We start from the raw sequence: 21,740 nt of genomic DNA, 5'->3' as shown, positions 1-21,740 counted from the left end.
AATTCATAATTAGCCAGTTTTGTGATTATGCATATGAGATCCTAAAGCATATAGTTAAATGTTGTTATAATTCTAGAACCTAAAAAATTAGTTGTAGAGCAAAAAAAGACTGAGAACCCTGGTATACTTTATAATTAACGCCATATTTTCTTAGTTAGATTTATTAATCTGTGGGTTTTTGCTGAATTTCTTTTTTCTACTAATACGGCACTTAAAATATTCATTCCCTTTCAGCCTCCCCCACCCCACCCTTAACAAAACACAGCGCCCTCCCCTCAATCCATTAGCTTCGGCCACTCACCCTGAAGAACTCTTTGGTGGAGCCTGAGTCAAGAGTACCGTACGCAATGTCTGTCTGCTTGGCCAGGTCCTCAGCGCTTTCAATGGGTGACACCATCCTCTCCACAGTGAGGAAAGCAGCCAGGTTGGCTGTGTAGGAGGAGATGATGATGAGGGTGAAAAACCACCACACTCCACCCACGATGCGTCCAGATAGAGACCTACACCGCCGGAAAGAAAGAGTGGAGAGGAAAATGACCATGCAAGGAGGGTTTGAAGGAGTAGTGAATGACAGCAATGAGAGCAGTGAAAGAAACGTTGACATTGATAAAGAAGGGTAAAGGAGGAAAACATTGGGGGAGAAGGTATTGAGGAAAGCAGGAGGAGAAAAGGAGAGAAGTGTTTTGTCAGTTTAAACAGAATTACTGTTTCAAAATGATTAAATAATCAATACAATTTAAAGGAACTGTTCATTCAAAAACTCAAACAATTATGCCGTTTCAAAACTGTATGATGTTTTATTTCCATGTAAACTAAAGTTAAAAATTGTGGGTTCAGTAAGTTTTTCTTTAAATAAATTAATATTTTTATTCAGCAAGACTGCATTAAATTGACTAAAAGTGACAGTAAAGACATTTACAATGCTACAAAATATTTCTATTTTAAATAAATGCTGTTTTTCCTTCTTTTCCTTCTTTAAATTAGATGCATCACATTTTCCACAAAAAATGTGGCACAACTGTTTTCAACATTAATAATAATAAAAATGTTTCTTGTGCATATTACTAGCATATTAGAATAGAACAGTTGTATATTATAAAAGAAAACCTTTTTGAATATTCTTAACATTGATCTTCTCCATAGGATGACAGTTCATAGTGACATCCTTCAAGCGCCAAAAGGGTAATAAATTCTTCACATTGGTCTTCTCCATATGATGACAGTCTATAAGTTTGGTCATGAGACAAGTAAGAATCAATGACTTTTAATTAACATCCAACCTGCACCATAGGTGACAAATTCAGTAACAACTTAAAATATGATCTATTCATCACAAAGGTATTGTGCTGCTTCAGAAGACTTGAAATCTTTCTCTTTTTTTTTTTGCTGAACTCTTCCTTTAAATTCAGGGAAACAGGCGGTAGTTCCTCTATGGTGACCTTACAGAAGATACTGTAGATCTTTATGACATTACATACGATATAAAATACAGCCCGTCAAAACATTCTTTCACTGCAGTGATCATTTAGTTGACTCTGTGTAGGTGAGGGTCTCCTCCACTCTTAGAGGGAGATCTCTCGGACTGGTTGCCATGAAGACAGATTGGCTATTTAGAGTGGGCCGGCAGGGACGTCAACAACGAAGGGGGCGAAGTGCTAAAACCCAACACTGTTTAAATTCTCACCTCACCCCTTATGCAAATCAGTTTACAGGATGGCAGTGCAAAACGAGCATTGCCAATTTATGCAGGCCTGTCCTTCAAGGAAACATTTCTGTATTAAGACGCAGTGGTTAACATAATTAGCTTTTAGGAATGGACTCAAAGCGGGCCGTCACCAACCTGAAGTTTGAAGCAGAGTACACTGTGTGACTTGAAATCCGCTGTTAAACTCTAAGTTGCATGCAGACGCACCATTCTTGCCCGGTGACGTTTGAGGATCAGATGCGCCGGGGCTCGCGCTAACTGTGGTTAATTGATTTGACTTCATGAGACAAAGCCAATTTAATAAGAGCCTAAATTGAGTGGACACGAAACCAGTGAGTCACCCCTCGGGCCGCTCCACTGCTCTGCCGCTTGGCATACAGTATCATTCATAAAGACATATGATCCATGAAAAAACAGGAATTCTCTCTGGTCCTCATAATGTCATTTCTTGTAAAACAGATCCTCTAATCACAGCTCAGTGATAAGAATCACACTGTCTCTGTAGATTTCACACATACACACAATAACAAAATAAGCAAACTATCACCGGCGTATCCCTCAAAGCAGCTCATTATCAAAGCTGTGCCATTAGAGCTGTGAAATGGGATGTGCTACTGTCAGTGAAACCCTGCGCATTACTCACTACGCCACTTTTATGCAGATTTCCCATTGAGAAGGACACATCAGCATGTGTGTATTTGAGCGAGAGAATGTTTGGTGAATTTAAATTACATTCTGAAATGTTAGTGCATTTGGGGGTATATATTAGGTTGTGGTATGTTAGAAGGGGAGTGAGACGCAGAGAAAGAAAGGAATGGAGAGACCTTGACATGCTGTATATAAATGCAAAGGTCACTACCCGCAGCCACAGTGAGCCTCCGGCATTTTATTTATTCATGGCTTCCTCTCGACTGCTCTGATTAAGATTTAATACCTGCAAATCAATTTCGCCATGCGTGAGACTAGAGTCATTCACAATCACACTCCACATTACTGATCAAATTGGAAAAATAAAAAAAGCAAGCTCTTACATTAGCCCATTAGAAATAAATTCATTCCTATTTGGCAGCAATCTCTTGGCATGTCAGATACAGCATGTGGCGTCTTCAAATACCTGGATGTCTCAGTATGGCCTGAACATTAAATGAACATTAACATGTTATTTATTATGAAACATAACTAATTGGATTACGCTGTAAGGTTGTTGTTTTACATCGGAAGTGATCAAGTGTTTATTCCCATTACATAGTTTGCATTGACATAAAGCCTATAGGCAATAAATCAGAAATATTAAAAAGTTGTGATGTCAAGAATCCTTGAATATGATGATCCACTTGTCAGGGACTCACTTCCTAAAAAATTTTAAAAAACCACACTGCCACAAAAATATTAAGCTTTTTTCAACACTGATAATATGAATAAATATTATTTGAGGACCAAATCATTTGAGAATTATTTTTGAAGCATCATGTAACACTGAAGACTAATCTAATGGCTGCTGAATATTGAGATTTTGAATAATAATGTAATTGATTTTGATTTTATAATATATTATAAATGACATTTTAGAATATTTTTATTTTTATTGTTTATATTTTTATTGGTTAAAATATTACTGTAAATGCAGCATTTGTTGAGCATAAGATTTCTTTCAAAAACATTACAAAATATTTGTTGAGCATAAGATTTATTTTTTAAGAATTAATAAATTTGTAAAATTTTATATAGTTATAAATATTATAATATATAATTTATTATATAAATCAATTTATTAAATTATTTTCTTCAAGTGCAAATAATTTTTTTCAAAAGAAAAGTATTCATTTTGAGGAATTTAATGTATCCTTGTTGACTAAAAGTATTAATTTATTTTAAATGTATATATATATATATTACTGACCAAACTTGGTAGTGGTTATATTTTCATGTACAACAACCCATTTACACTGTATCAGCAAATGTAATCCAAACATCATAATATTTAATTTTAATATTCCTGTTATATAATACTATCCTCAAAAAACCCTTTGTAAAATCTTTTTCTTTTCCATAATTTCCATAGACCTCCAAGCACCCACTCGCGATTCCCTGGGCGTCCTCTGACCCCAGTCTGAAAGCCCCTAAGCAACATCACTCAAAGTTTCATGTCATTACATTTTAATGCAGAATGAGTGTATTTACACAAGAATCAAAACCACAGGAAACAACGCATCTCTCTGTTCCATTTTTGACAAAAAATGTCTTAACAGCTGTCCTTTTTATTTTAATGCACAACAAAACAGAAAACAAGACTCATGCTGATTGCCATGACAACAACAAAATTTAGGACAGCTGCACCTGTGAGTTCAAGGGAAGAGAAATCTACCGCTGCTCTGAGACAACAGCCAAATTGTTATTTCCGTCCACTACAAATAACCAGCTTGACTGGATTCACAATTTAAATTATTGCATTTTTTTTTGTTTGTAAATAAATATGTATGTGATAGGTATGAATGACACTCTAGTCTAGAACAATGCATGTCATGTGCACAATTGCTTCCAACATGGGGAAAAGAGAGGTTTTCAGCTGTACTTGTCTGCAAATAAATGATATAATACAAAAGTAAGTTATCTTATTTGATAAGGTCAGATGGCATTACTTCAGTGGAAAACAAGTCATATTAGTCATGTGCAGCACATAACGCATGCTATTTTGGGGATGCGTTTCATCTGTGTATGGTCATAAATCTAAAAAGGAAATTACAGTTCGAGGGTATCAACTTTTATCCTAGAGTGTCTTATGTAGATAAATGTTTTGTGGGCTGGAATGATCATTTTGGCATGAAAAAAACCTGGGGCAAAGCTTCCTCTGCTTTAGCGTAATCTCCTTTCTCTCATTTCCGTCACTGCTACAGTCAATCATATCCTTACATCACTCCCATGATCTCTCTCTCCTCCTAGCCCTACAATCATTTCCAAGCCATCTGAGGAATAAAAGAAGTCAGTAAATAGAGGCAATTATTGGAGCAAGATCGACCATAAAATACAAAAGTAGGGGCAGAAGAAGAAAGCAAGAGAGGGGGTGGGGGTGGACAGAGACAAAGAAGGCAAAAGAAAATGAAAATTATTCTTTGACATACCAGAAAAAAAAACAAGTTTGTATAACAAGAGATGAAATGCTGTCATAGGTGTAGAGAACAAAAAGAAAATCCTAGCTTTTTTTTTTTATCAATTTTCCATACATTCCATCCTCTTTATATCCAGTTAAAATTACCCAAGGATTCTTGAAAATATTCATCAGCTTCACACAAACTTGAATAATTATTACCCAGTCAGTGCAAGTGAAGCACTTCAAGGACTTGACACTTCAAGAAAAGGCTTATCGAAAGGTTTTATATAAGGGCTGCAACGCGGTTTTTGAGTTGCGACACAATCTCACATCCCACATACCGAACCTATGACTATCATTAGCATATTTTAATTCCCTGCTTGTCCTGTGATGCAATTTTAAGAGGCTTCATTAACTGAGGCTGTGTGTGTTTGAATCTGAAAATGAGTTTTTTTTAATCTTCCCATGTCTGAAAGGGTTCGCTGCCCACATGCATTACAACTACAAAATCACTGCAATAGCGCACATGCCAGATGCTGGCTGTTTCTGAGGCTCAGGAAGCTGCTCTACCTGTCTGCTGATGACACCTGCCAGCCCGCCTGAGCCAAAAACACGACAGGGAAAACAGGCAAGAGTTATGACCCTGTCCGGCCCCATCACACAAAACGCCCTCAGCATTTTCATACCCCATCATTCCCACATCATCCTCATCAATCATCTTCCTTACAAACTGTTTTACTCGCTGTGGAAACTGTGAACAAGGAGGACACGTGGAAAAGAGTGGTGCTGAATGAAAACTGAATTAATTATATGTATCTTGACTGTAAGAAATGTATTAAAATAAGATGACTCAAAATGACAAAAAAATCTATGTCTCAGTCTGAAGTGCTGTGTTTATGAATCAATATTTCGATGGAGGTTCAAGCTCAAACTGTGCAATCAAAGTTGAAGTGTGTAATTTCTGCACCAATAAAAATAATAACATCATAAACAGAGGCCTGAAATCAAGTCTCCCCGTTGACAGAACTTTTTTTTAATGTTCTCCTTACTAAAATGTAAAAATAAAATATATTTTCCTGTATAAAGATTTATTAATAATGTATGAGGAAAATATTAAGTAGGAAATTAAAAAGACAATATGATGATCTCAAATTTGAATTGGTTTGCCATTCAACTGTACAACAACTACAATTATTATTATTATTATATAATAACAATAATTATTAGTATCTTATTACTAATTCAGAAAGAAATAAAAACAATATTATTCTTCAGACTGTGATGATTGTAAAATTTAATATTTTACTTACTGGTATTATTCTATTCCAAAAATAATGCTGCTACTACTACTAATAATAATAACTATTACTTTCCTGTATAAAGACTCATTAATACTGTGTGATAAAATGCATAAATGTGATACTATGAAGGTGATAAGATGATTTAATGTTTTAATTTGTATAAAGTAGAGATGATTTAATTTTTATGTAGTTTAATGTGTGTATTTTTTATTTTGCATGAAGGTTGGTTGTGTGTAAAAACTAAATCTTTTTTCCCACAAATATATGTGCAGATTTGGCTTGAATTTCTTACTGTTAAAACGCATAAAAATCTAAATTGCACAATATTTTTATTTTCTCTCAAACATCTGCTTTATGACTCCCTGGAAATCTCATGGACACCAGTAAAAAAAACCCTGTCTTAGACTATGATCTGCCTTGTGACAAATGGGTTTGGCTCCACTATGCTCCAAGAAAATGGAATGTGAAAATTAATATGAAATAAATCAGAGTCCTGTGAGAAAAGAGAAAGTATTTTAATGTTGAAAAATTACACACTTCAGCTGTTAAATATGCATATAACTATCAAGTGCATAAGAAAAAGAAAGCAAATCTGCACATATGAATAATCAGTAGGCTATTAGACAGGGAAGAGGAGGAGGAGGAGGAAAGGACAAGTACCGACACCCGGGTAACGCTGCTGTGCAACTGCGTCATCTTGTCTAAATCAAGAACATTGAGGTAAAGGCACATGCTGACTAAAGAGAATTAATGGCATGTACTAAAGAGAATGAATGGAAGTGTTTTTTCCCTCTTTTTCCATCATTTATCATTGGCTCCTATCCAACTCATGAATCTTTATTAGTTATATGCAAAAACGATGAAAGCATGATTCTTATAACTCCTAAATGGGTCCTCTTAATCCAAATCAAAACCATAGGCCCTCTATAGCGCTGTGATGTTCAGGCTATAGAGCAGAAGAGATAGACGCTATGATTTTGACGGCTCTCTAGGTACCTGCTGTCTTCTGCCATGTGCTGTGCTTTTTACTGCTCTTCTCTTCCCCTTGGCCTGTCATGAGTGATTTCTTATCTGGTGGGGGCTGAAAAATAAAGCCTGTTTTTTCTCTCTTCTCTTGATAACACTTCTTAAAGAGCTCTATCGTGGTCATGCAGGTGCTTATTACACAGAGAAAAGAGAGGGCGGGTGGGGGTGCGAGCGAGAGCCGGCGCTGCGGCGAGCCTGATGTTAAACCCGCAGGCGACGAAAAGAGTAAGAGACAAATAACAAAAACAAACTGCCACACATAGTAACAATGGATGACTAGCATATTTCCTGTGAGAACTATAGCCGGCAGGACAGACGGGCGATGTGTGGACATCAAATGGGACAAAGAGCGATCAGACTGTTCCACTGGACCCCCCACTTGCTTCACTGATGGTAAAATTCATCAAGGTGCAAAGTTGAATGAAATCTCAGTTACTTACTGAGGAACCGGTGAGACAAAGTGTGATGTATTACGTAAATACAGAGTAAAAATTGTTCAAGGGATAATTCGCCCAAAAAATTAAAATTCTGTCATCATTTATTGTTTTCGTGATGTTTTGGGTTTATTTATTGTGTGGAACGTTAAAGGTATATTTGATTTCTTTTGTCTTTTGTATGTAAGTATGTTATTGTTTTGGGAAATGGTTTAAAAAAGAAAAAAGATAAAGGTGATGTTTAAACTTGTTTTGTATATAAAATTTTTTTTTTTTTTTGGGTGAACCGCTCCTTTACGACTGACATTTGCTACATACAAATGGAATACGACCATATCGGTAAGTATGTTTACATGCACTCCATTCAATTTCAGTTGGACCACAACAATAATTTGTAATGAAAAAACTGTAATCTGACTGAAATCACAAAATTTTTTACCATTTGGACTAACGTATCTATATAATATGAATAAAGCTTGTCTTTTACATTTATTTTTAGTATGAATAAAGCTCATCTTTGTTCAGCATTTATGGACTACAACTGGCCTCAGCGTTGTGCATGCGAAACGAAAGACAGAGATTACCTGCAAATTGTATTTAATCTTTTAAATATTGTCATGTATACTGTTGTAATTTTTGTTTTAGGTGAGGTTTTTTTTTTTTTGTGTTTTTTTTTTGATTACACTACTGTTCAAAGTTTTAGGGGCGGTATTTTCTATTTTAATGCATTTTAAAATGTAATTTATTCCTGTGATGGCGAAGCTGAATTTTCAGCAGCCATTTTTCCACTCTTCAGTATCACTTTTGAACGGTAGTGTATATATGAAGACTTCAAAAATCTGTGCATGTAAACATTCTTAGTGATGGTTGTGACTGGTTGTTCCAAAGATTCAAAGCAGATACAATGAATAAACAGCGAGTGTTAATGTAGGTTCTCCCACTTGGCTGCTCCTCCGTGTTCTTTAATTCAGACTCATCATCAAATCACTATGGAAACTACTGCAGTGACTCTATTTCAGGTATCAGCAGATATTACCATATCAGAGACATTAACTGTATTAATTCCCACTGTAATATTCATTTTTTTTCCTCTATTTTTCTAGTGGTGGTTTGAGTTTACTGACCTGGGAGAGATGTCGCAACCCTGCTGCATGAAGGCTCCAAGGGAGAACCAGAGACTGTTGAAGATCCCAAACTCATTGGGGGGCTGGTCACAAGGCAGACCGTCAGTGCCCTCCTCGGGCTCCTCGGTGTGCCACTCGTACGGGCTGAAGCGGCTGACCAGGAAGAGCACCACGCTCACGCCTATGTAGGCGAACACAATGCACATCCAGATCTCGTAGGCCAGCGGATCCAGGAAGGAGAAGACGCCCGGTTTGGATTTCTGGGGCTTCTTGATCATGATGGAGATGCCCAAACTCATGAAGGGTTTCGAGAAGTCAATGACCTCCTCCCGGACCAAAGTGATAGTCAATGGGGCCACAGCGATTTCCGCTTTCTAGAACAACAGAAAAGAATGTTTTATATCAATCATCTTATTTAATATTTTTATATTAATTTTATTTATTAGAAATATGATTGCTATGACTTTGCTAAGTTTATTAACTGAGCCATTTGATTGGATAAGCTAACACTAAATATTTTAATTCAAAGCTGAGATCTTATATTTGACGATATTACTTAGAGGAGAAAAGAGTGAATAAAAAGAGAAAATAAAGCATAAACTCCCACCTCTCCGCACATCCTATATTATAACATCTCTAATTGAACAAGGCTTTGCATATTAATGCCAAAAAATCCAAGGAGTTAATCAATGAGGTTTAAGAGGCTTAATATTGGGGTTTGGGTGAGATGGTTAATGTAGTGAATGAAGAGAGAATGATTGATGCTTACAGCAAAAGACAGAAAAAAACTGTAGAGTCTAAAGTCGGGCTGCACATTTTGCTGCATGGTAAATCCAAAAACTAGATTATTGTTGGTGACTTAGTGACACTTTAGAACTCGGCAGGGCTGTGCAAGACTAATCCAAAAAAAGAAATTAAAGTTTCTCATAACTGCCTGACACTTTCAAGAGGAAGAAAAAAAGTTTTGGGCTGTGTGTTTTCTGGTGCTCAGCAAAAATCTACAAGATGACAAGCACTGTCTGTACTGTATGCAGTGCTCGTTAATAAACATCAGCCTCTGAAAGGCTGGTTTGTCTTTCTTATTTTTTATCTTTTTCAGTCTATTGATCTAGAATTTTATATTGAATTTTAAAATGAGGATTTTCTTGAAGATATCAGCCTCTGAAAGCTTTCCATTTTTGTATTGAATAAGTCATTAAGGTTACAATCTTGTTCCTTCATTTTGCTGAATTATTCATACTCATGGAGTTGAAAATACCGACTGATTAAAACAAAAATCAACTCTGTGCCCTGTAAACATACAGAAACATCTATAAATCTCATGCATAGGTCAGGACATCGCAAAAAGAAAGAGGAAAATAATTTACCCCGTACACCAGCTCCCCAACCATCCCGTTCCAGATCTTTGTCTCTGGGTCCCGAGCTCCATACTTTCCATCAGGCACGATGGAGATCTTATACTTGAAACCGATGTGTTTAGCGATTTCATATGCCAGATCCACGCAGTATCCCTCATATTGCTCGTTCCCCTCATACATCTCCCAGTTCTTCTTCAGCATTACATACGGCCCTTCCTGAATGAACAAAACAATGAAGTACTTTCAATGGCCAACATGTCCCACTTTTATAAACAAGTAAAATGTTTAAAGTGCTTTAAACTTAGCCATGTTGTCACATTTTAATATTTGTATTCTATAGTCTAAAAATGATGTATTGCAGAGTTATAGATGAATAAAATGTTTTAAAAGCAGTATTAAAGATAATTAAAGTCATTATGTGAGCCTGTGGCTGATTCTAGCAATAAGAAAATATTGCTTTTGTTTTATTTTGTTTTGAAAATTTATTCATTATTATAACAAATAAAAACCAAGGATTTTAAGTATTTTATATTTGGTTTTAATTTTTTTGAAGTTGTGTATGTATGAAACCATAACAAAGAGTTCATACATGCATTAAAATATAACATGAAGCACACAAAATATGCACTATGTAGTGTACATGATTCAAAGCAATGATAACTGACCCATAAAATTCACGACCACAATTTATTACAATTGCATGCTTTTATCAAACATTTGAACAGCAAACTGCTTTTGCAAACCCATCACACACAATGACACAGAAATGTGCTCCTAACTTTTAAATTGATCACTGAAGCATTACTGAAGCATTACAGTTCAGATGACAAAAAGGAACATTTGTGCAGGAAAAAGCCACACCGCAAACACAAACGGTCCCCCATCCCACCCACCCCCATCATCAGTTTGATGTACTATCATAACAAACAATTTCTAACACAATACAGGTGCTATACAGCTGCAAATAAAATGTTTTACTTGCAAGCTGATGGCAGAACATTTACATAAAAATACTGAAAACCTGCTTCCCTTTTACAAATATTTTCTAAGCCATATGGCTGGCCTAAAATGATGAAAGGCAGAAAGCCCAGTAGGGAGAATTAAATACTTCACACACAGCAAATAGAGCTCTCCACACTGAATGTCAACGAAAGATCCGTTTCATCTCAAATTTGTTTGATGTATGAGAAAGCAACCTTCTCCTTAAATCTTTTTTTACAAGCACAGGGCGGTGTTGTTCCTGGTCAGTGTTTTTCTTCAGGTGAAAACCGCAATAAATAAATAAATAAATAGAAAGGATCTAAGCATTTGTAGCAGGTAAAGGCTCAAGCGGGGGTGGTCTGTACTCTTGCGTCATGAGGTGGTGTATAGGCAGTCATGCAAAATCATGTTCTTACAAACAGCACACAAAAATTCTTCATTGCTCACAGCCTCTAAACTTAAAGGGATAATTCACCCAAAATGGAACCAATTTACACACCATCTGAGTTTTGAAACCCATGACTGACTTTCTACCGTGGAACACAAAAGGAGATAGTTAGGACAGCAAGAATGTGCAGGATTGTCTTTTCTGCTCTTTTAAAGTGATTGAAGGTGATTTTAGATTTAGTTTTATTTGTTTTTTTTTTTGTTTTGCTCTATTCTCTATCCATCTTCATTTTATGTCCAAGCTGCTCTTTTCCATAATGAAAGTGAATGGTGACCAACCAAGATTTCCCATTGAATATGAATAGCTGAATTGAATAGAGATAGTATTGAATACAAAATTCATTCTATAATATCAGAAGACGTCAGCACAAGTAATTTGGATTGCTTCTATGATGCTTTCATGGTACTTTTTTGGTCCCCATCCACCTTCATTGTATGGAAAATGAGCAGCATGAACATTCTTCAAAACGTTTTTGTGTTCCACAGAAGAAAGTCATACAAGTTTGGGAACATCAGCAACAACTACCCCCCCCCCCCTTTTTTGAGTGAACTGTCCCTTTAAAATGTAAAAAAGTATAGAGCATAATGGGAAAATGAGATATTCTTTGAGATGTCTTAATGAATGCAAAGGGGAAGTAATGATGAATTGATATACAGTATACTATATATACAAAACCTGCATGCTATAAAAACCTGGTCCTTCTGTTTGCGATACACATGATATAAATGCTAAAATAAAGACTTTGTTTGGCTTCCATGAATCCATCCAGTTTTCCAATTCTGGAAACACTACAGGTCTTCTCCATTCATGATTGAGTTGCTTATTAGAGCTTGTCTTTGTCTTCGTCCATGGCTTGATTTCTCATTGTGGCTTTATTTTGGCTCAGGTAGAAGCATCCATGTTTTTGCCCTCAGTTCTGATTTGTCTCTCTGTCTGTCCGAGCTTCAGTAAGCGCTTGATTTCACCTCTGCGGAGTCCATCAGCTGTTCAGTTTCTTAATAAGGGGTTCCTCACCAGGGGCTGAAAAGAGGAGGATTTGGCTTCAGGTGCGACACTCCAAAACCTTAGCATTTAGCAAATATGTGTCTGACCATCCATTACATCCTTGAATCAGTGCATATATGTGTATTTTTGTGTTTTAAGTTTTTAGGTTTTTAGGAAATTGTGTATTTATCATGATGTTTTTGTGTTTATTTAAATTTTACAGCTGACAAAATGAACAAAACAAAATACAAAGAGTCCAAGACACCAGTTCTGGTAACTTTGACAGTACGTGAGAAAGGCGGATGATGCACACAGCGTATTCACACACGTAATTCAGCACATGTAAAAACATCTGGGTTGTCTGAATGGACAGCAGTATGACTGACAGGTCACACAGAGAGAAAATGCAATTTGATGAACAAGCACGGCACAGCTGTGAATTTCTGCAGTGTTTGCAGATCGGAATCTTTGTGTGTGCAAGATATGAAGAAATTCATCGCCATTGAGAAATTTTTTATTTTTTCATCATGTGTATGAGAGGGTCTCTTGGTATATAGAAGCTTTCAGATGAAGGATAAACACCATAATTTATTTAATTGTAAAATGTGTCAAATAAAATCTCAGGAAATGCTGCTACTCACCATGATAGTCGTTACAATCACGGTTCTGTTCTCCATGCCAGATGTTTCATTGGGAAGCAAGGCTTGATCCTGGGTCAGAACCAACTTATCAGCATCATTCCAATATCCAATCTGGAGATGGGACAAGGACGAGAATGAGACTCCAGACCCATCTGAGAGCAAGTTATTATGTGCAAGCTTGCCCTTATGGGTAAATGTGTGTAAATGTGCAGAAATTATTTTTATCTCTAAACCGGGCTAAACTATTCATTCTTCAACTGACACCTTGTCCATACCATTCACATTCAACTTATGCATTTAAAATATCTTCTTTTGTGTTTCACAGAAGAAAGTAAGTCATATGGGATTGGATCGACAAGTGACTTTCTTTTTTCGTTTATTTTTTGTTCTGGACTTGTTTTTGAGAAAGTACTTGTTTCAGAGAAAGTACATAGGATCAGAATGTTTTTTTTTTTTTTTAATACTTACTACTTGGAAGTGACAATAAAGATATTTATAATAGTTTTCAGCACTGACAATAATAAGAACAAATGTTTCTTGGCTGGATCAATGGCTTCTGAAAATTCAGCTTTTCAATCATACATAAACTACATTTGAAAACATAAAAATATAAACCTTTTTTTATTGTAATAATATTTCTCAATATTACTGTTAATCAAATAAATGCAGCCTTGCTGAGCACAAGACTTTTCAAAAACATTTATAAATCTTACCGACACAAACTTTTGAATGGTAGAGTATCTTCAAAATAAGTGCATAGTGTCTTCGACTGATAGATTTTTAGAGTCTTATTTCAAACATTGCTAAATTTGTGAGTGTTTGTGTAGTTGCTAAAGAGGAATGTTGTTATTTTGTGTGGTTTAAGAACACACGGTCACAGAGGACACTAACCCTAACCCAACATTTTGCTGTGGGATGATAAACTGTCGTGCTGAGGAGACGCGAGCAGTGGCATGTGCCCGTGTCCTTACGAGCCCCAGATGAATGGGAGAAAAAAAGAGCCAGGCTCCAGCATCCGCCTAAAGCGGGGCTCGCGAGCGGCTGATAAATGAGTGACAAACCCTGGCGGCTCATTCCTGTGCTTCCCTCCTCCTCCTTTTCTCTTCACCCTGGTTCACTGCTCCATACTCCATGAAGCACACCAGAGGCAGAGAGCTCCTTATAACTTTAGAAGAAGGTGTGTGACACAAGACTTTGTGGTACATACATAACTCTGCTAATAAAACCACCAGACCATCCAAGGTCAAACTTTGTGCATTATTTTAAATCTGTACATCAGGTTGCAATTAACTATGAAAACAAACAAAAAAAAAGCAATAAATTAGTAAAATGATTTAATTTAATAGGTTAAAATGTTGACTATTTGCTAAACGACTATAAATCCCCTCTCTCATTTTTATATCCCTCACACTGAGACTGTTTCTTAGCTAAATATAATTTGAACAGATTTATTCATTTGATTTCCCACAGGGGCATGACGGTCAGAGCCTGCTTGTCAAATAGCCCACTCGCTCCGTCAGCTAACGTGGGTAGAGAAACAGAGGACACTGTCTCACAGGAAATATTTTGTGGATGCTTTGGTGCCAGAGTAGAAATAACGACCGTTGCTGTAAAAATTATTATCCATCATTTGTGTGAGTCTTAATGATTCATATGGGTTTATAAAGCAGATAAAATGGCTGTAAAACACGATTTTCACCAAGAGATCCATATATGCATGAAATGGGAATGCGGTGGTGAAGTTCTGTAAGAGACTTACAAGATGTAACATGTACAAAAGAAAACGCTGACTATAAAATAATAAAGACTCATCAGGGTCTCCAGGGATTGTTCTCGCAGAAACAGCTGCATCAAGTGAAGCACAGAGCGTTAAGCACATCAAGAAAGACAATGAATTACACCGAAATGACACTCGACAGATGTAGAGAGACAAACCAAAAGCAAAGCATGATTATGCTTTCTCAGAATCAAAGATAAATGTAGACAGAAAACACCCAGACAAGCACTTTTTAAGTCAGACATACAATATCAAAGTGGAAGAACTACCAATGCTTGATATAAGAATGACTTCTTACCCTTCTAGGGCCGTTACTTTTTAATTCGAAAACATCCATAGTGTAGTTGACTCTGCGCCCGTAGTGGTCGAACTGGACATTTCCTGTTAATCCTTGGAGACGCACCTGGATTGCAGTGATTAACAATGTAATTACAGTTTATCCGACCAGTGCAAAGCACCTCAAAACACTTTCATTTACACATTCACTTTCTTTCTTGAACTTTAACATCACTTTCTTCTGAAAGTATTAGCCCAAACCAGTGTTTCTTAAACAGGGCTCCATCTAAAATAGACAGAAAATCCTTTTAAACATAAATAAAAATCTAAAAATCTGAAAACCATTGCAAGCGATATACAGTGGAGCCAAATCATCAGCAACATTATACTATAACTGTTGAGTCTGCATCAGGACTTAGTATAAATATACAAGAGGATCATAAATTCTGCCTGGTCTCTTTTAGCGCTGCAGCAGCAGAGCATGTTAAATGTGGGAGAGATAAACTAAAATGTATTTCTTATCTATCTGTGTATAATTAAAAGCAATTAATAATTTCATTTCTTATAAAACACTCATGATTTAGTTATTTATAGTATTTTTACATGTTTGACAGGCACGTCCTGATTACTGATGCATATAAGCGCTGTTTTTTAGATTAGTGTGCCAGTATTTACATAGTACTGTAAATATTAAGTGTTACTGAATGTTAGGGGTTACATAGACTAGTCGAGTAGTCAAGTGATCGAAAACTTTAACCACTAGTCGTTTTTTTGGTTTGTTTGAAAGTATTTACAATCAATCAGCCCACTCTCGCATTGATGTTGCCTCTCACTTTCCCCTGCATCTCTCAGAAATCAGAGCTTGGCAAGAGGAAATCAATCACCTATAATAATACATCACACACCTCTATTATTTGTAATATATCATTAAAAGACATCAATGATTTAAACCGTTCTATCAGGCGCTACGAAATGATACATGAATGAATGGAATATTAAAACACAGCGCGCCGTACCAATCAAACAGAATGAATGGTTGCGCGCCTCAGTCTCTCAGTCTCTCCAAAACCAAACCCAGTTCTCTCTCTTAAAACTAGGCTAATAATCAACTTAGACGCAGATACATTTTCTATGTTTGCTTCTTTATTTTTTGCTGGTTTGCGTGGCACACGCACATTTGTTTAGTAAGTTCAAAAAGACTCGCTTAGAGAATTCTGCATAATGAAAATGCACGCCTTGAATTCATTGAGTCGTGTTCAAATGATCACTAAACGTTTGTCATGACATCTCTGCTTATATTATTAATTTATTTTTAGAAATAAATAATTATTTTACTTTAACTCAGCATATTGTTTCAGTGATAACTACGGGAAAAAAAGATAGTCATAATGGTCTTATCAAGTAACTGTAGGCTACGACACATGGTTTTATCTGAAAACAGATACTAATAATTTTGTGAATGTTACAGATACATGGTTACATGAAAATTAAAATATGTAATGTCATAATTATAAAGTTTTGACAGTTAATGTATGTTATGTAATTGTTGCATTATTCTATTAATTAATTAGTTAATTAATAAACGTTTATTGATAAAAACTATTTAATGTCTATTCATTTACAGTAGCATGAACCACGAGTAGTCGATTAACTTGAGTATTTTTTAAATAAGTAATCGACTAGCAGAAATCAGTAGTCGTGCAACCCCTACTGAATGTTAATCAATGTATTTTTATATATTTGTTTGTGAGGTGGGTTGTTGGGGTCTGAGAACAGTTGGACTCCCCCCCCCTTCCTGCTCTCACTGTGTCTCTATCTGTCTTGTTTTCTGCCACTCTCTCCTGTTTTGGTTCTCTCTTTCACACCTTTTCATCTCCCCTGTCATTTTCTACCTTCCAACAGTTCAAATTTGGCTATTTTGCATTTTTCAGATCGTTGATTTCTGTTCTGTTCAGCATCAGTCCTTTGTCACCTCACAGACTTGTTTTTTGTATTAGACATTTATTTCTGCTGCCAGTCTTACTCCCATTGAAACTCTGCACAAAGCACTTCTTTCCCATCTCATAAAGCCTGCATTTGCTCATCTGTGCATGTGACCTGTTTGAGTGTGCGCTCCATGTCGATGCCCTGGTTCCAGGGGGCAGCAGGGTTGGCCAGGCAGTCTCCGGCGTTGCCCCTGCGGGAAATGTCCACCTTCTGTCTGCGGAGGTTCCTGAAGGCTTCTGCCATCACCATCACTCCATCATATGTCAGAGCGGAAGTGTACTACAGAAACAAGAGGGTCATGGAAAGGTCAATATATACAATAATGCTTTAATGGTGTTTTGAAGGTTTAATTTGTGAACATTACTTAGCTAGTACATTAGGTATCAATGCGCTTTACAGCATTTATCTGTTAATTCAATTCAAAATTATATTTATAATATTACTGTATTTTAAATGCAACCTTGGTAAGTAGAAGAGATTTCTTTCAAAAACATTTGAATTGACCAACCAGAATCAATTACTCCTAATGTTATTTATATGGGCTTTGTATATTCACTTCAGTGTCTGTACTACACCAAAATGCTGTTTATTTAACATGAGCCAATCAACCTGACTACATTAGGTTTACATTAATGAATGCCATTTGTAAGGGTTGACGTCCTCATGAGCAGAGAACATCCAAGTGAAGTCATAGGGAAAAAGCGGTCTGTGTTTTGCAGCTGCAACAAACGGAGAAAAAATGAAAATAGAAAGGAAGGGACAAACCAAAAACAGCAAGAGAAAAAGAGGAGAGCAGCGACTCGCACTTGCTTGTCATTGCACATATTAGGAGCAGACAGAGCATGAGAAATCAGTGAGTTCTGACATAGTAGCTGTGAGGCGCTTCCAGTTCAGTCTCTGGTGGGTGGGAGTGGGGGGAGGGCCGGTCAGCTGCTATCGGTGGCTGCCCTGATTGCACCAATAAGTGGCTTGTGCTCTTTCTCTCTGTCTCGCTGAGATAAAGCAGCATGGAATGAATCACTGCAGGCAACGCGCTGTATTTTTACCAAAGGAAACATGCGCATGTCCTTTAGAGGCCTGATGCTCCGTGCCCTTGCTTTTTTATCTGCTGTTGTGTTTCTTATTGCTGTTTTAGAGAGTATGATGTGGTTTGTTTCATCAAAATGAGTCAGACGAGGTCACCTGGGCCGAATGTACATACATGCACACTATTAAAGGAAAAAAAAAACACTGTGCATTCAGACTGTCTTGCTTGTTTGATGGTTGATGGTTGAAAGAAGCCACTCTGGCCTTGCTGTGAGACGTTTTTTTGGTATTCCATCAGCTGATCTCTAGTGTGAGAGTTGGAACTCTTTGTACCGTTACAAACACTACACAAAGCACAAAGAAAGACCCATGGGCTACAATGGCATACAGGGAATGAGATAGAATGACAGAGCAAGTTTGAAATAGAGAGATAGAGAGATAACAGGAGATTGAAGAATGTATTTAAAGGGATAGTTCAATAAAAAAAAAAAAAAACATTTCTGTCATTATTTATTTACCCTCATGTCATGTCAAACCTGAATGCTGTTGTGTTTTTTTCTGAATGCATGTACCCTTCCATTCAGATTTTTGGGGTAAGTTTTAAAAATACAGAAAAACAGTAATATTGTAAAATATTATTGCAATTTATATAAGGGTTTTCTGTTTCTCATATAGTTTAAAATTGAATCCTGAGATGGCAAAGCTGATTTTTTTTTTCCCAGCCAGTCTTCAGTGTCACATGATTCTTTAGAAATCTTGCTGAAAATAATTGCGCAGCCTAATATTTATGTAGAAACCATAATAATTGTTTTTGTAATTCTTTGAATAATAGAAAGTTCAAAAGAACAGCATTTACTTTGAAACATAATAAATGTCTTTATGGTCAAATTTGATTAACTGAATGTATCCTAGCTGAATAAAAGTATTAAAAGAATTACAAATTAAATAATTACAGGATTTTAATTTTTGAGTGTACTATTGCTTAAGGTGATGTATATTTAGTTTACTATTGTTTCGTGGCCCAACATTAACTATCAGTGATAACAGGACTATCTTTTGACTCCTGGAGGACAGAAAGGAAGTACTGCAATAGCTGCAGCTGAATCACTCTGGCTAATGCCCTGTGCTCCCCTAAGCCCTAAAAACACACGGATTGATCCCTGGAGAAGGTGTGTCCTCACTAGACGGTGCCTTCGGGACTCTTCCGATAGCCTCAGCAGGAAAGGCTAACAGCTCGGAGATTTTATGAGGTTTTGCGGTGTCAGTCGTGCTGCTGTCTGAGAAGGGCTTATAGGAGTACTGTAGCTTAAAGTATTTGGGATGAAAGACAGAGCAGCCTAGTCAAAATACCACAGAGCGAGTCTATGAGAGTGTATATGTGGATCCGTGCATGTGTTGACATGGTTGGACCACAGCATCTTATTTACACCCCGCTTGCTAGTCTGCTGGTGTCCCTCCCCAGCATCCTGCTCTGGCCAGTGGTGTGCAGTGAGGAGCAGCCGTCTGGTAAAGCGATGTCCCCTCAGGCCATGCCAAAGGGATTTCCATTCCTGCAGCGCATCATCGGGCGGAGATCAATGCAACCGCCCTCCAAAGAATGTCATCCTCATCGGGCCCCAAGGGGAAAGCCAGTCCCAGTAAAAACGGATCAACAAATACCTTGCTTTCACGATGCAGACATGAACAGGCATATCAAATCACTAGCAGGATTCGTCTGGTGAGACGAGGATGAATGAAACAGCTTATGATAATGTAGGTGTATAATATGGGTAGAAGTGATACAGTTTATTACAGTGTTTCTATGTAAGAACAATGTCTCACTTTAATACATCGGCACAGCTTCTGTCTTTGACACATATTCCAGTTCTGGTATAAAACAAGTGAAATTCATATTTCTTGTGAACACTGTGCGTAATGCACATCATTATTACTCTTTCCAATTCTATCTATTCATCTTTCTTTCCTTATTCTATCAACTTTTCCTTCAATCCATTCATCCTTTCTTTCTTCCTTCATCTCTCCTTCCATCCATCATTTCTGCATTCATTCCACAAACGCAACCACCAACATCCATCCTTCTATCCATCTTTTTTTCTTTTATCTATCCTTCCATTCATTCTTCCTTCCTTCCTTCCTTCCACAAAATGCTCCTTCCTTCCTTACGCTCACCCATTCATCCAAAATGGACATTAAAACTTTCTGCCTTAAGCTCAGAATAGCCTTCCAAAGTATACTCCATTTGATAGAGTGGTGGTCCACACATGCGCTTTAGAGAGCTTAATTTTCATTCAGCATTTTTCTCCAGAAGTTATGATCGAAAAAAATGTCTTTGTACTCCTTTGAAATAAAGTTGTGAGATTTGGGAGTTTTCGCAGAGTGGCTGGATAGACTCAAACAGGACGTTTATGCATTTGCATTTTATGCATTATGTATCTGACTTCAAAGGGGTTCCACACTAGACCGGGCCAAGCAATGGTACCTTGGGAGGAGCGTCAGAGCCGGGATACTCGCGCTGGTCCAGCTTGTTCCATCGCTGCATGAGTTTAATAACCATGGGATTGCTGAAGTCCACCAGCTGAAAGCCTGTCACATTGGCTCCCCCATGCATGAAACGCTCCAGATTGATGTCCTTAAAACCCTGCCAGAGCAAAGAAGTGGAAAGAGTAAGAAATACAGAGAGAGAGAGAGAGAGAGAGAGAGAGAGAGAGAGAGGGAGAGAGAGATTATTAAAACGTAGTTGGCAATGCAGTGCTACGATAAGAGAAATTCCACAAACATTCATATCCAGCCCGCCTCTGTGAGCCAATTCCGTGCACAGCTAGAGAGCAGGGAGAGAGAGCATGCTCTGCAGCTCTCAGCATCATTAAAACACTGTCACCACCGCTCACACTGGAATACGAATTAGTCTCTCAAATTGACGTATCTTGCTTAAAGAAAAGCGAGGATTAAGAAAGAAAAAGAACGAGGGAGGGCAGGAGACAGAGAGGCCGAGACAACTAGAGAGAGAAAGAGAGAGACCAGTGGAGTGGAGAGGAATATGTAGAAAGTAAGAGATAAAACAGAATATGAAAGGAGGACAAGCTGACAGGGAGAATAAGGCGATGAAGGAATACAATTTAGCTCACCAAATTTGCCATGATGTAATGGTAGCCTTTGACATGCTTGCCGACACTCACAATCTGCAGAGATAAACCAGACATTGCAGTGAGGCCAAATCCTAAAAGCAAATACAGTTGTCGGCATTTACCCAGCATATGAATGTACAGAGGAGCTGTAAGCCGTTGGGAAAGCAGAATTCCGCTGTTATTAATTATTTCTAATCAAACAGGCTGCCTTTTCCCATACTGCTTTGTAATTTGAGGAATATTGAAGCAAATGCCAGCAAGAACATCTTAAAATAATTTTGACAGCTACAAAATGTTGCAAAAGGAAATATCAAGGGATAAGTTTGCAGGGAATAAAGAAATACGCCCTTCTAATGTGTCGTTTCTGCAACTGAATTACTTGAGGAAATCTGTTCTTTGTTCCCTCAGGACCTTGTGCTTGTGCATATTTAATTCTGTTTAGTTAATCCTGATGCACAGT

General features: G+C 37.2%; 1 protein-coding gene across 5 annotated transcripts in view; it reads right to left on the bottom strand.

Annotated features, from left to right (window-relative positions):
- gria4b (glutamate receptor, ionotropic, AMPA 4b) overlaps nt 1-21,740 on the bottom strand; it is a 79,275-nt gene that overhangs the window by 7,920 nt on the left and 49,615 nt on the right. For 4 of the 5 annotated variants that reach the window (XM_042710840.1, XM_042710838.1, XM_042710841.1 and 1 more), the window contains exons 5-12: nt 21,281-21,334; nt 20,635-20,793; nt 17,241-17,408; nt 15,166-15,270; nt 13,091-13,201; nt 10,046-10,252; nt 8,679-9,052; nt 302-500 (exon numbers count right to left, since the gene is read on the bottom strand). In XM_042710840.1, the coding sequence (XP_042566774.1) occupies nt 302-500; nt 8,679-9,052; nt 10,046-10,252; nt 13,091-13,201; nt 15,166-15,270; nt 17,241-17,408; nt 20,635-20,793; nt 21,281-21,334 (1,377 nt within the window). Of the gene's footprint in view, nt 1-301; nt 501-8,678; nt 9,053-10,045; nt 10,253-11,664; nt 12,486-13,090; nt 13,202-15,165; nt 15,271-17,240; nt 17,409-20,634; nt 20,794-21,280; nt 21,335-21,740 lie in introns of those variants that run through there. The other variant, XM_042710842.1, reaches the window with a different exon arrangement.

Source organism: Cyprinus carpio, chromosome A21, assembly GCF_018340385.1.
Source record: "Cyprinus carpio isolate SPL01 chromosome A21, ASM1834038v1, whole genome shotgun sequence".
NCBI lineage: Eukaryota > Metazoa > Chordata > Actinopteri > Cypriniformes > Cyprinidae > Cyprinus > Cyprinus carpio.
The sequence above is the reverse complement of the archived record's forward strand: the minus strand, read 5'-3'. Positions and strand labels throughout refer to the sequence as shown.